We start from the raw sequence: 13,681 nt of genomic DNA on the forward strand, positions 1-13,681 counted from the left end.
AAGTGTTGTCGATTTTACCACTCCTGATCAGCAGCAACTTCTCTATCCATGAGTCCAAGAGCTATAACATCTTTTTCAATGCTTGAATATCTGCTCTCATTGTTTGTCTCCATTCTTCACTCTCGTATGCTTCTTTGAAGGTAGATGGTTCCTTCACATCTTCCATAATGGCGACATTAGCATACTTAGGATTTGCTTTCTTAGGCCTGGTCGATCTACGAAGCTATCCAACTGGCTCTTCTTCAATATCTTACATCTGACTCGAGTGTTTCTCTTCTGATGTTATTTGATGACACCAATCTTCTATAGATTCTTTTCCTTCAGAGATGTGGAATAACTTTGTTCTATTTTCTTGGTTTGGCTCCCCTAACTTCTTCTGTAACTGATCCTCTAGATCATTAGAGTCTGGGAGCACAACTTTATATAGAGTCCACCGAGAGGAGGATTCGTCAAACACTATCTTCCTCGACATGTAGCATCGTCTAGTTGTGAAATATAACATCTCCATCCATTTCTGTTATTGTCATACCCTACAAAAATGCACCTCATGGCCTTCTTATCGAACTTGCTACAAAGGTGATTAGGCATAAAGACATAACACACATAACCAAAAACTCTAAAATGACTTACTGTTGATTTAATATTCCACAGCTTCTGAAAAAGGTGACATGAACTCTAATTTGGTTGTGGTAGTCGATTGATCATATGCCTCGTAGTTTTCATACAATCCACCCAAAAACGTCTTGGCACGTTCTTGGCATGAAGTATGCTTCTGCAAATTTCGAAGAGATGATGAGTATTCTTTTCTACTACATTGTTCTGCTGTAGAGTGTAGGCGTCAAAAAATGCTAATAGATATCCCAAGCATAGAGAAGATCACTAAAAAATTCACAAGAAAAGATTTCATACTGTTTTGGAAAAATCAAAACAAGTATGAACTGTCTCGCCAGCGAGACAGTCTTTGCTGTCTCGCCAGCGAGACAGTGTTGAAATAGTCAAAACTACATTTGTAACTGCCCTACACGTGTCCATTAACTGCCAAGGGACGTGGGAAACATCATGGGCGAAAATCACGTGGATAACTGCCAAAATAACGGAGTTTGAAACGTGGGAGAACAGTTACAGCGAGAAACTGCCATTTTCCGAGACAGCATTTACTGTCTCGCTGAGCGAGACAGCAAATTTACTGTCTCGCGGGTCGAGACAGCAAACGCTGTCTCGCCCAGCGAGACAGTAAACACTGTCTCGCCGTACTGACTTCTTCGATTGTTAAGTCTTTGCAGTTACAGACCCCAGAGGCTATAAATACCCCCCTAGGGTCACTTCTGACGAGGATCGAGCATTTGTTAGAGCATTCCAGAGCAGAGAGAGCAGAGATTTGAGTTCTTTTCTTGCAACGCCTTGAAATTAAGCTTCGACTTGATTTTAAGAAGAACGACTATCTTACTTCGATAAGATATCGTTTCAATTTCTACTTCGATAACGAAGTTAGAATCATAAGCCCCCTCTTCACGATCTGTGAATCGGCGGTCCACGAACCAAAGCGTTCCCGGCACAGGCAAAGTCCCACGAAAACGAGAATTGATAGACGATTTTCGTGTTTGTTTCTCAAGAGTTGTAATTTTTGTTTTGTTGTGTAGAATCGTAAAGTCTGGATGCCAAAGACGCCGCAAGCATCTGTTCCGGGCCCATCTACTGCGTCGTCGGTGAAACCCTGGGTTAGCCCAGATTTGTCTAAGTTTAAAGTGACAATGGCAGATCGCCTCGGTCCTTCGGTTGACGATCGAGGCAAAGCCCCAGTTAAACAACCATCAGATGCTGCAAATAAACCCATAGTGGTTTCATATGCAGGGGGTCGTAAACACCCACCTGTCAGAACCTCACAAGTCCAGAACGAGAGAATACCAGTTCACTCTCGTTTAGGACCTATGAAAACTCCACTCCCGCAAGGGGGTGGATTCAAAAATTCAACTTTGGATCGCTCAGAGGCGACGACCAGTCGTCCTATGTATGTTAACAAAGTTCAGAGGCAAAGGATAGGTTGCTCGAATCACAATAATGACGAGCTGTACTATCAGAAGAAGAATTTAAGAAAGAGGATTGTCCGAGAGAATGAGTCCCATTGCGCTTGCGAGAGACTCATCAAAGCAGTGCTGACAGAATGCGGATGCTCTAAGAATAATTCAACAAGAGTCTCCGTATTTCAAAGATTGTCCAATGAAGCGTCAAAACCCAAAATGAGACGTTTCAACAAGAAAAAATCTGTAATCCAACGAGATGAATTCCCTGAGGTCACTATCAACATGACCAACAAAGGAAAGAAACAGTTAGTTAACCCCGACCCTGATTTCTCTCCGGGAGGGAGAGTTGAGCAGGGTCTTTCTCAAAGGATGGCGCGATTACAAAGAAGAGCCAACCTACGACGAGATTACAAGAGAATGCACGAGGGGTTATCTTCGGACGAAGAATTATCAGACACTTGTTCTGCTGTCGCTTCTGACGACACCACATCCAGTGTTGGACAAGCCAGAGAATCATTTGCAATTACGCCAGATCAATTGGCTCACATGCTGCAGGAAGCGTTGGCTAAACAACGCGAAGAAATTAGAGCTGAGTTCAAAACCGAAATGGAGTTGACTATGCAGCAGATGCGGGATTTGCAGGTTCAGCAACACCAACCGGAATCAAGCCAAAGAGCAGAATCCAGTCGGCGTAATGAAGAGGATGAGACGATATTTGAAGATCCTCCTCCAGATAAAGACAACTCCGGAAGCGATCCGACCAAGTCAGCCACTCAACCTCCACAGATCTATTTGAAGAAAAGCGAGGAAGAGGACAAGAAGATGCACGATCTTGAGAGCAAAGTCAACGCTTTGATGACGGCTCAAGAAGTGAAGAAAACGGGCATCCCATACCCGTACCCGAGGGAGTGGGACCTGATTCCTTATCCCCAGAAATTTAATTTGATTAACTTTACTCCTTTTGATGGCAGGGGTTCACCAACTCAGCACTTGATCTATTTCAAGTCGCATCTCGGCGCAATATCTGGGAACGAAGCCCTGATGGTCCGGTCATTCGTAGGAACCCTTCGCGGGCCTGCCTTCGATTGGTACCGACGCCTTAAGCCTGGGAGTATCACTAGCTGGGCAGACATGGAAGAGTTATTCCTCACCAATTTCTTCGACGACGACACGGAAGTCTCGATCGGCACGTTGTTGGATGAGAAGCAGAAGGATGGGGAATCGGTTGATGTCTTTGTCAAACGATTCCGGGACAAAGCGGTGAACTGCAGAGATCCACTCACTGAGGAATTTATTCTGCAAACATGTCATAATAATCTGTCCTTGGATGTATTAGAAGTGGTGGGGGTTGTTCCCTCTAAAACTTGGAAAGAGATGAAAGTAAGAGGTGAACAAGCTGAACGCTTCCTCAAGAGAAAGAATTTGGAGCGAGGTTTGCCACCAGCTAATAATCAGAATCAAAATCAAAAGCAGAACTTTAACCCTCGAGGCAGAGGAAGAGGGTCTGTAGCCGCTGTGGACGCACATCAGACGTCACAACAGCCACCGCAACAACCGCAACAATCATCCTTCCAGTTGGCGCCAAACCAGAATCAACAGCCTTCGAAGCAGTTTAAGAATTCTGAGCCCAGATTCCCAAAGGAATACTCTTTCAAAGATGATGAAGTTCCGGTCATCTTCAAATACTTGTTAGAGAACAACAAGATCAAGCTTCCACCGGTCACAAACCAAGAAGAAGCAACGAAGATCAATGACCCAAAGTATTGTGCATATCACAGAAGGGTCCACCATCCTACTAAGACATGTTATGTTTTAAAGGATAAAATTCAAACATTGATTGATGTTGGTATTGTGACACCGAAGCCAAAGGAGAAGAAGGTAGGCGCAAACGCGGTCTCTATTAGCTTCGGATCGGTTCCTTTGTCCTGGTTTCAAGCCGAGCCAGTATCAAAGGTCAAGATGCAAACCATCAACGATGACCCTCATGGACAGCGCCAGAAGGGGCTCGTATCTCACACAGCCCCCAACGGCGAAATCCTTTGGGTTCATCCGGATTTGCTTGAAGATGAACAGTGGACGACACCCACATCAAAGAAGAAGTCAAAAGGCAAGGGAAAGGAGAAGTCCTGCTATGGAGCCTCGGCGATTCCCGAGAAGAACGATGAGGATATAGCAGCTTTATCACTTTCTGATGGAGAACAGGAAGTTTTTGCTACAAGAAGTGGAAACGAGTACCATTATAGGTATCCGGAAACCTCAGATCCAAATGCCAAAACTCTTACGGAGCTGGGGGTAGCCATAACTCCACCAGTAGCAGCTGAAAAACCTCAGAAAGTTGTTAAGCAAAAAGAAAAAGAACCTCAACACAGAGAGGTTCAAATTCCGAAGCAGTCTCGTTTTAGTCGACCGATTGGACGAGACAAACCGGAAAGCTCGAACGCACCATATCGTTTCGACGTTATGGCTCAGCTGGCTAATATCCCAGCAAGAATCACATTGTACGAGTTGCTGCGCCTCTCAAAAGAAACCAGAGAAGCTTTACAAGAAGCTTTGGCTGATTCTGAAGTATTCTTAACTCAGGTCAAGCCAGCTCCTGAAGAGCCAGAATCGTCAGTGCAGCATTGCAATCTGGCAGCCACCAAATTTCCTTGCATTGCTTTCACAAAAGAAGACATGCAAGTCAGGAATTCAAAGCATGATAGACCGTTATATTTTACTGGATATATCGGTTCGAGCATGGTTAACCGGATCCAAGTCGATCCGGGTTCCGCTGTTAGTATCATGCCACTTCGTTTGATGTACCACCTCGGAATTCCCGCCAGCAAGTTAGCCTCCACTGGAACGGTTATCTATGGTTTCAACACAAGCGGGTCACGACCGTTGGGAAAAATCCGGGTGAAGTGTCAACTCGGAGATCTGAAGTCTGAAGTCACCTGCTATGTGATCGATGCGGAGACTTCCTATAACTTACTGTTGGGTCGCCCATGGATCCACGGTAATCTTATAGTTCCCTCCACCCTCCATCAGTGTTTGAAATATGTCGACACTAATGAGGAGGTCAAGACGGTGGTCGCGGATAAGCAACCATTCAAGGGGTTAGAAAATTACTTTACTGACTCCCTTCTTTATGGTGCTGAGTCCGAAACTGAACCATCGGCCCATGGCACGGACAGCGGAGAAGAAGCTGATACCGAAGCCGGGCTCGATTATAGTGAAGGTCTTGTACTAAATGACATTGAACCTCTTGTAATCGATCTTGACGGTGATGAATCGTCGGACGAAAGTTGTAACTGGCAGCTTGCCGATGAAATAATAAACCATGATTTAGAGTACTCGCATTGTCTAGATGACGTAATGCAGAAATTGTATGACGACTCTAGTCTACATATGCCACTTCGTTCGTCTTGTACGGCGACGAAACACCTCCAAAGCTCATCTGGAACAACTATGATCCTACCCGCAAAGGCAGGGGGTGAAAAAGAGATAATCTTTGGAAAAGGGGAATCATCCCCCACTCCAGATCATTTCTTAGATAGTAATTCGGATGAAGAAAAACCCGGGCGACACTTCTCTCGGTATAGTTCTCAAGCGAATGATTATATGATGAGTCGAGGCTATGACCTTTCACTTGGTGAAGGCCTTTATTTTGGTCAAGGTATTAGGGTTCCACCCCGTTCTACCTATGTACCAAAAGGAAAACCAGATAATTACTACAGTCGTAATAGAGGTCTGGGTTATGATTCATCCGAAGACGATTATGGCCAACAGATTATTAACCAATTAATAGACAGGAGTGGACATTCATCCGATACTTCAAATTGGGATTCTGACGTGAGCATTGGTGAAAGATTCAAATCCCTAATGTCGAACATGGCGACGGTTGACCCTTCCACAACAGAAGAAGACGATCAGTTACCTGTTTGGGAAGATCCATGGATGCATTACATGAATATCCAATACGGTGATCGATTTGAGCAAAGAGAACCTCCTACCGAGGATAAAGTGGTTCAAGTTAATATGGGTGACGAAAATAATCCGAAGCCTATATTTATCAGCGGTGATCTCCCGCCAGACGAAAAAGAGGAATTAATTGCCCTCGTTAAAGAGTATATCGACGTTTTCGCATGGAACTACGAAGATATGCCAGGACTCGACCCAAATGTAGCAATGCATACCCTTAACATAAAATCGGATGCTAAACCTGTCAAGCAACAACAAAGACGGTTTCGTCCGCAAATTATGGAGGCAATAGAAGCTGAAGTTAAGAAGCTAATTGACTCGGGTTTTGTCAGAGAGGAACAACATCCTGAATGGTTGGCCAATATCGTTCCAGTCCTCAAAAAGAACGGAAAAATCAGAATCTGTATTGACTTCAGAGATCTGAATACAGCATGCCCCAAGGATGATTTTCCCCTACCGATTACGGACGTCATTATCGACAACACATGCGGGTTTGAAAGAATGTCGTTCATGGATGGATTTTCTGGGTATAATCAAATCAAGATGCATCCGGATGATGAAAAGCATACAGCTTTCAGAACACCTCTTGGCGTCTTTTGTTATACCGTTATGCCTTTCGGTTTGAAGAACGCCGGTGCTACGTATCAACGGGCGATGACGAAGATCTTTCAAGAACACCTTAGGAAGACAGTCGAATGCTACGTTGATGACCTAGTCGTTAAGAGTCGTGATAAAAACGACCACATTAACGATCTGAAGACAATGTTCGAACTTATGAGAACTCATCAGTTAAAGATGAACCCGACTAAATCCTTCCTTGGAATGTCGAGCGGTAAATTTCTTGGGTTCGTCGTCACCACAAAAGGTATTCATATTGATCCTGATAAGGTGAAGGCGATAAACGAACTGCAGCCTCCAAGAAATCTTAAAGAACTCAGAGGATTGCAAGGTCGATTAGCATATATCCGTCGGTTTATATCGAACTTGTCCGGAAAATGTCAACCGTTTTCCAAACTCGCAAAGAAAGGCGTGTCGTTCATTTGGGATGAAGCATGTCAGAAGGCATTCGAAGATATCAAGAAATATCTAGCGAATCCACCTATTCTCGTTGCACCGAAATCGGGCAAGCCGTTTTTGATTTATGTCAAAGCGACGAGCCATTCGTTAAGTGCCTTACTTGCACAAGACGACGATAACGGTCACGAGCAAGCTGTGTATTATCTGAGTCGTACATTGGTAGGAGCTGAGTCTCGTTATCCGATGATTGAGAAGGAATGCCTCGCTTTGGTATTCGCGATTCAGAAAATGCGACATTATTTAGTCGGACAGACGATTTATGTCATTTCCAACATAAATCCCGTCCGAGTGTTCATGACCCAACCGGCTTCCATGAATTGGCGTTTGGCCAGATGGGCTTTACTCTTATCGCAATATGACTTGTACTTCAAACAGCAGAAATCTGTTAAAGGACGAGCTATTTGCGACCTTCTGGCAGAAAACCCTACGAAGGATGTAGTCGAATTGTACGACGACCTGCCAGATGAAACTCACGAAGTTAATACCACCTCACATCAACAAGTGTGGCAATTGTACTTCGATGGGGCTTCCCGATCAACCAACGTGGCAAGTGTACCCGGATGTTCTAAAATCTCCTCAGGAGTGGGGGTCGTTTTAGTTTCCCCGGAAAAGCACGTCTTGCCTAGAGCATATTCACTGACTGAACCATGCTCTAATAACGTAGCTGAATACAATGCATTAATAATCGGACTTAATTTCGCCAAAGAGCTGGGGGTCGAATACCTTGAAGCTTTTGGAGATTCTCAACTGGTGGTTAATCAAATACGAGGAGAGTATGAAGTCAGAAATCGAGACCTGATTCCATACCACCAGGTGGCCATCGAAATAGCAAGCTCGTTTGAAGAATTTTTCATCGAGTACGTTCCGCGTCTCCAAAATACATACGCGGATGCATTGGCAGCATTGTCAGTATCCTTGGCTCAACCTCCCGAAACAGAGCAATTAATTACAGTGAGGACTCATCAGCTTATTGTTCCAATCTACGATTCGAATGCTAAAGAGGTATACTCAACTGGAGTTGAACCCGAAGTTCGAGATTGGCGTTTTCCTATTATTGACTACGTCTTACATGGTATATTACCTGAAGATGTAAGAGAAAGGGAATCGATTCGGCGAAGAGCGCCGAGATTTTATTACAATGCCACATCGCAAACGTTGTATCGACGAGCTTATGATGGTCTTTTACTTCGTTGTCTATCCAGTAAAGAAGCGGAACAAGCACTCAAAGAGGCACATAATGGGATATGCGGTGCACATCAGCCCGGTCCTAAACTCTGCGACCGACTTAGGAGAATCGGATATTATTGGCCGACTATGGTGAAAGACGCAGTCGATTACGCACGACAATGTGTAGTGTGTCAATTGCATGCAAATTATATGCACATACCCCCTGAATATCTGCATCCTTCGGCAACATCGTGGACAATGTGTAGTGTGTCAATTGCATGCAAATTATATGCACATACCCCCTGAATATCTGCATCCTTCGGCGACATCGTGGCCGTTTGAAACTTGGGGAATGGATATAGTAGGTCCTATTTTTCCACCTTCGGTTAAAGGGGACCGTTTCATTCTGGCAATCACCGATTATTTCTCGAAATGGGCAGAAGCAGTTCCACTTAGAGAAGTAAAGACGACCAATGTCATCAAATTTATCAAACACCATATCATATATCGGTACGGTGTGCCAAGGCGAATAGTGCACGACAACGGTCCTCAGTTCGTGAGCAACGCATTCATCAAGTTCTGCGGTAAATTCGGGATTAAAGACGTTTCGTCGACTGCTTATAATCCTACAGCTAACGGATTGGCCGAAGCTTTTAACAAGACTATCATCAAAATCCTGGCAAAATTGGTGAAAACCAATAAGCGAGATTGGGATGACAAACTCGGCGAAGCTCTCTGGGCTTATCGTACGACCGTCCGCACGCCTACCGGAGCCACCCCGTATGCTTTAACGTATGGGTGTGAAGCCGTTCTTCCATTGGAAGTGCAGATTCGCTCTCTGGGCTTATCGTACGACCGTCCGCACGCCTACCGGAGCCACCCCGTATGCTTTAACGTATGGGTATGAAGCCGTTCTTCCATTGGAAGTGCAGATACCTTCTCTCCGTATCGCTCTCGTAACGGGAATGACGACGGAAGAACGTCATCAGAAACGTCTCGAGGAGTTAGAGATGTTGGATGAGAAACGCTTGGAAGCTCAACAACAGATCGAGTTTTATCAAGCTAGAATTTCTCGGGCTTTCGATAAAAAGGTCCGACGACGAAGCTTTAAAGAAGGAGATCTAGTTCTCGCCGTTCGAAGACCTATGATTCTCACTTCTAAGAAGAAAGGCAAATTTGAACCTAAATGGGAAGGACCGTTTGTAATAGAAACAGTCTATTCGAACGGTGCATATCGCCTGGTTACCCAAGATGGCAACAAATTGATGATGCCAATAAATGGGAAGTTCCTGAAAAAATATTATCCGTAATATATTCAGGATAACCTGTGTAAAGCGGGAAGTTCCTAGAGAATCCTATATAGGATATTTCAGGATAACCCGAGATCAGTTCACTATTTTAAATGAGAAGCTGGTCATTTGAATAATTCACTGTTCTTTTACAACTTTTGTTGAGATGAGATTTAATGATAGTTAATCTTTCCTCAGCAAAACCTTGTAATATAATCATGGAAGATGAGATTTGATGATTTGTAATCTCACGCTATGAAACCCCCATCGGTCGGATTGATCAACGATCATCAGTATGTATCAGTCGACAGATTATTTCGTGTCAAATTCTTATGTTTGAAATCAAAATTTCCCACCGAGTAGTTTGTGCAAATCAACAAACTCATTGTTATTTGCACCCTACTCCTATTCCTCACTTGGTCAAACCTTTAAACAGTTAGGACCAAAGCCAAAATCCCCTCTCGATTCGTTCCATGAACGAGAGGTCCACAAATTGAGCGATCAAACCTTCCTACAGTTAGGATCGTCTCAAAATTCCCACTTGGTCAAACCTTACTACAGTTAGGACCACAACCAAAATCTCCTTTCGATTCATTTTTGCGAACGAAAGGTTTACTTTTGAATTGAGTAATCAAACCTTATGACAGTTAGGGTTATTCAAACCAACCTATTTTCTCTAAGTGGAGATTCCACTGTGAGTTTCCTTTTCATCAGGAGATAGAATATAAAATTCTCCCTCTCCGATTCTGGGTTTATCTCTACCAACAAACAAGAGACCAGGAGATAGAATATAAAATTCTTCCTCTCCGATTCTGGGTTCATCTCTACCAACAAACAAGAGACCAGGAGATAGAATATAAAATTCTTCCTCTCCGAGTATGGGTTTATCTCTACCAACAAACAAGAGATTGAGAAATGGAATATACAATTCTTTTTCTCTCCGATTTTGGGTTCGTTGTCCTATATAGGAAATGCAACCTATTCACACTTTGAAATCCATGTTGTTCACACATGGGGGATGTTATCTCTATCCCTTATTAGAGATAAGCCTACATCTAACACATGTAGCCTACATATTCAACAGTGTAGTTCAAAGTCTAAAAGAGTTTAATTCTTTTAGCGCAACGTTATATGTGAAACGGACTTAGATAATTCACATACTAGCCCGATTCAAACGGTAATCGGTAAAGGTATATCAAATCCGTTGATGGCTGAGGATTTGCCAAAAATCCTATAAGTATTATGGTTATTTATTCTAAATAAGAATGAGTAATCATAATAAAAAACCTCAATGAGCAAAAAGATTCAATATAATGAGCAAAAAGGTTCACTATATTGACCAAGAATTTTCAAACAAAGCTACAAACAAAAATATAATGTTCTCCGATTACAAGAGTTTATATTGACTAATTTGATTTTCAAGTTTTGACAGCTCTAACGCATAAGTCTGTTCAAGCTCAGCCGTCAATTTAATTTTGAAAGCTTCTTCATCAACACTTTGAAGCGCGGCGACCTCTTGTTCCTTTTCAGCAATTATTTTATCTTGAAAGTTCAGTTGCTGTAACAGGTCTTCCTCAACATGAATTTCCTGCGTCAACTCAGACTCCAAGACATCAAGAGCATCCTTGGCCATTGCAAGTTCCTCCTCTAAGCGAGCTATTTCCGCTCGACTCGATTTTATATCTCGGCGTAGGTTGACCTTGGCTTGTGTCCTTTTGCCAATATTCACCCTAAGCTGATGACTGTGGGCTCTTAACTGTTGGAGTTCGGAGTTGGCAGATTCTTGAGAATCACGCCACGCTTGCAGCCTGGATTCCATATGAGAAGCGATGTAAAAAGGTACGCCTTTGGTGCGAAGAGTTTGCAGAAGTTCAATATGTTGCCTCAAATCAACCAAATAAGCGGTGACTGAATCGGCTAAGTCGTTATACCCTTCCTCTCTGAACCCTGATATAAAACGCTCAAAAGATTTTTTATAATTCTCAAAATACGATCTTTTGAAGAGAATGCGATCGACCATAGAGTTCAAAAAGGAGATGAAGCCTTGGAGATTAGAGCAGATAACAGACTTGTCCGGATCGTCATCAACCAATAACGCTTGGATTTGAGTTGATAATGATGAAGGAACTGCGAGAAAGTCAAATAAGTCAGTACAGTATATATATATGCATACAAGACAACAAACTAAAGCATACCAAATTCGACGGAAGAACCTTCAGCATGACTTGGTTCGCTCAAGGATGATAATCTGGATTCCTGAACAGTCAAGATTGGTTCAGGAATGGTAGCTGTTGATGCACCCGCTACATCAGGGACTTTTTCAACTAAAGTCTCAGAGGACGGCGGGTCCAAACTAAGAGACTCTTTAAGAGGAGATTCTACAAACAGGAGGATTACAATGAGCATAATGATAATCCGAGCTTGAAACAAACGATAAATGAAACTCACCAATTCTAGTCACAACATCGGCCGATGTACCAACTTCTTCAGTTGGTCTCGCTTTTGTTGCAACTGGACTAATCTGGGGAGTGACAGTGACTTCTATCATCATGGGGTCCATAGGAGTAGAAGGTTGAGGTTCAAGAACTGATGATTGCAAATCAACCTCAGTTCCTGCCCATGGCACGAGTTCACTACCCTCCGGTTGTTCAGATGTTTCGGTGATGATAGTAGTATCAGTTCCAGTAACTGGTCCTATAATTCAAATACTTATATGGTTAATCAAGTTAAAATATATATGTATGCATATATGGAGTTTACAGAATAAAGGTCTTACTTTCAGAAGGACCTGCTTCTGTTGAACCGACTCCAACACTGGATTCCGTGGCTGCACCAGGAGTTTTCCCCGATAATAAGTCGGAGATATACTCATGGTCGCCTTCAGAGAGATTGAAATCGAGGTGATGTTCATTGAATTCCTCGACCTCTGTTGTATGCGTGGTCTCTCCTCCAACAGATTCGTGCATTGTGACATCTACAAAATGTGTTGAGTCGTAAATGACACATAAATTTAGACGAATTTGCTCAAAAAGACAATTAATTTTACCTTCGTTGGTCGGGGCTGATTCGAGAGCTCCACTACTGGTACCTGCTTCTTTTAATTTGACTAAAAGGAGAGAAAGCGCACAGGTCATTAGAGGAGGCACACGGTCCGACTCATTCATTTCTCGGATTTCTCTTCCGAGAGGAGAAAGATCAGTACCTGTGTCCGCAGCTGATGGATCAACGTCAGGAGTGGGTGGAACATCAGCCGATCCTTCCTTCAGAGCATCATGCATTTGTTGGACGAAGCTTGTTTCCTCAATTTCCATACCTCCGGGAGAAGCAGCATCAGCTGGCAATTCTCCTTCCTCTCGACTCCCTGCAGAAGTTGAACATGAAATAAGTTTGAACATCAAAAAAGTGTAAAAGCTATAAAAACAAATCGCTACCTTGTTCATCAGAAGAAACACTACGACCGGATGTCTCTTCTACAGCAGGAAGATGAACGCGCGGTTTAGAAACAGCTTTCTTCTGTTTCTTCAGAGGGCGTGCACCAGAACCTTCATGACGATGTTTGGTGCGTAACTCAGCTCGGGGAGAAACTTGAGTTTGAGCTTGAGTAGAAGTTCGAGATATTTGCCGACGAATGAGAGGCACCATATCCTCTTCATCCTCTTCGTCGCAACTAAGAACTTCTACCGTCATCCGGTTAGGATGTTCCATGACGACTCTTTCCTTACGTTTCTTTGGAGCAGCTTGTGGTTGGGTCGGAGCGACAGAAGGCCTTACAAGTCCTCTATCAAAGAATGAATCGGGAAGGCCAGATACTTCCTCAGAACTTGATTCATTCTCGTCTTCCCCTTCTGAAGTTTCGGTTCCTCGTGCATATAGGTGGTAGGGGGTTATTTATAATCCCTAGAGACTGTAACTAAAGGTTGAAGTCGAAAAGGAATCGTGTCGGTGGACTACTATTTCCGAGATAGTTGCAACTGTCTCGAAAGCATGGCTTGCTTCTGGCAGTTTCATAACCGCTCACACCTCGTTTAATTGTCATTATTCCTACGGTTATGAGCGTGATTTTTTCTTGTAATGGCTCCTCCACGTTTTTGGATGATTCCCGGTAGTTGTTAAACCACGTGGATTGCACAAAACTCGAGAAAACCGTCGCTAAGCCCACTCTAGTTT

The 13,681-nt window shown here is 43.4% G+C and overlaps 1 protein-coding gene across 1 annotated transcript; it reads right to left on the bottom strand.

Annotated features, from left to right (window-relative positions):
• Positions 11,699–13,343, bottom strand: LOC109850364. Its single transcript, XM_020420381.1, has 5 exons — positions 12,717–13,343; positions 12,561–12,620; positions 12,303–12,488; positions 12,152–12,208; positions 11,699–11,892 (listed from the first exon to the last, which is right to left on the bottom strand). Exons 1-5 carry the CDS (start codon positions 12,952–12,954, stop codon positions 11,699–11,701), a joined length of 735 nt encoding a protein of 244 aa, XP_020275970.1. The 5' UTR covers positions 12,955–13,343.

This window comes from Asparagus officinalis, chromosome 7, assembly GCF_001876935.1.
Source record: "Asparagus officinalis chromosome 7, Aspof.V1, whole genome shotgun sequence".
NCBI classification, from domain to species: domain Eukaryota; kingdom Viridiplantae; phylum Streptophyta; class Magnoliopsida; order Asparagales; family Asparagaceae; genus Asparagus; species Asparagus officinalis.

Excerpts from the sequence above, each read along its gene's own strand:
- LOC109850364 (XM_020420381.1), bottom strand. The coding sequence starts at position 12,954 with ATGAACAAGGTAGCGATTTGTTTTTATAGCTTTTACACTTTTTTGATG. Across the intron at positions 12,209-12,302 it reads AGTCGGTTCAACAGAAGCAG|GACCAGTTACTGGAACTGAT; the intron begins GTCCTTCTGAAA and ends TTTGAATTATAG. Across the intron at positions 11,893-12,151 it reads AACATCTGAACAACCGGAGG|AATCTCCTCTTAAAGAGTCT; the intron begins GTAGTGAACTCG and ends TCCTGTTTGTAG.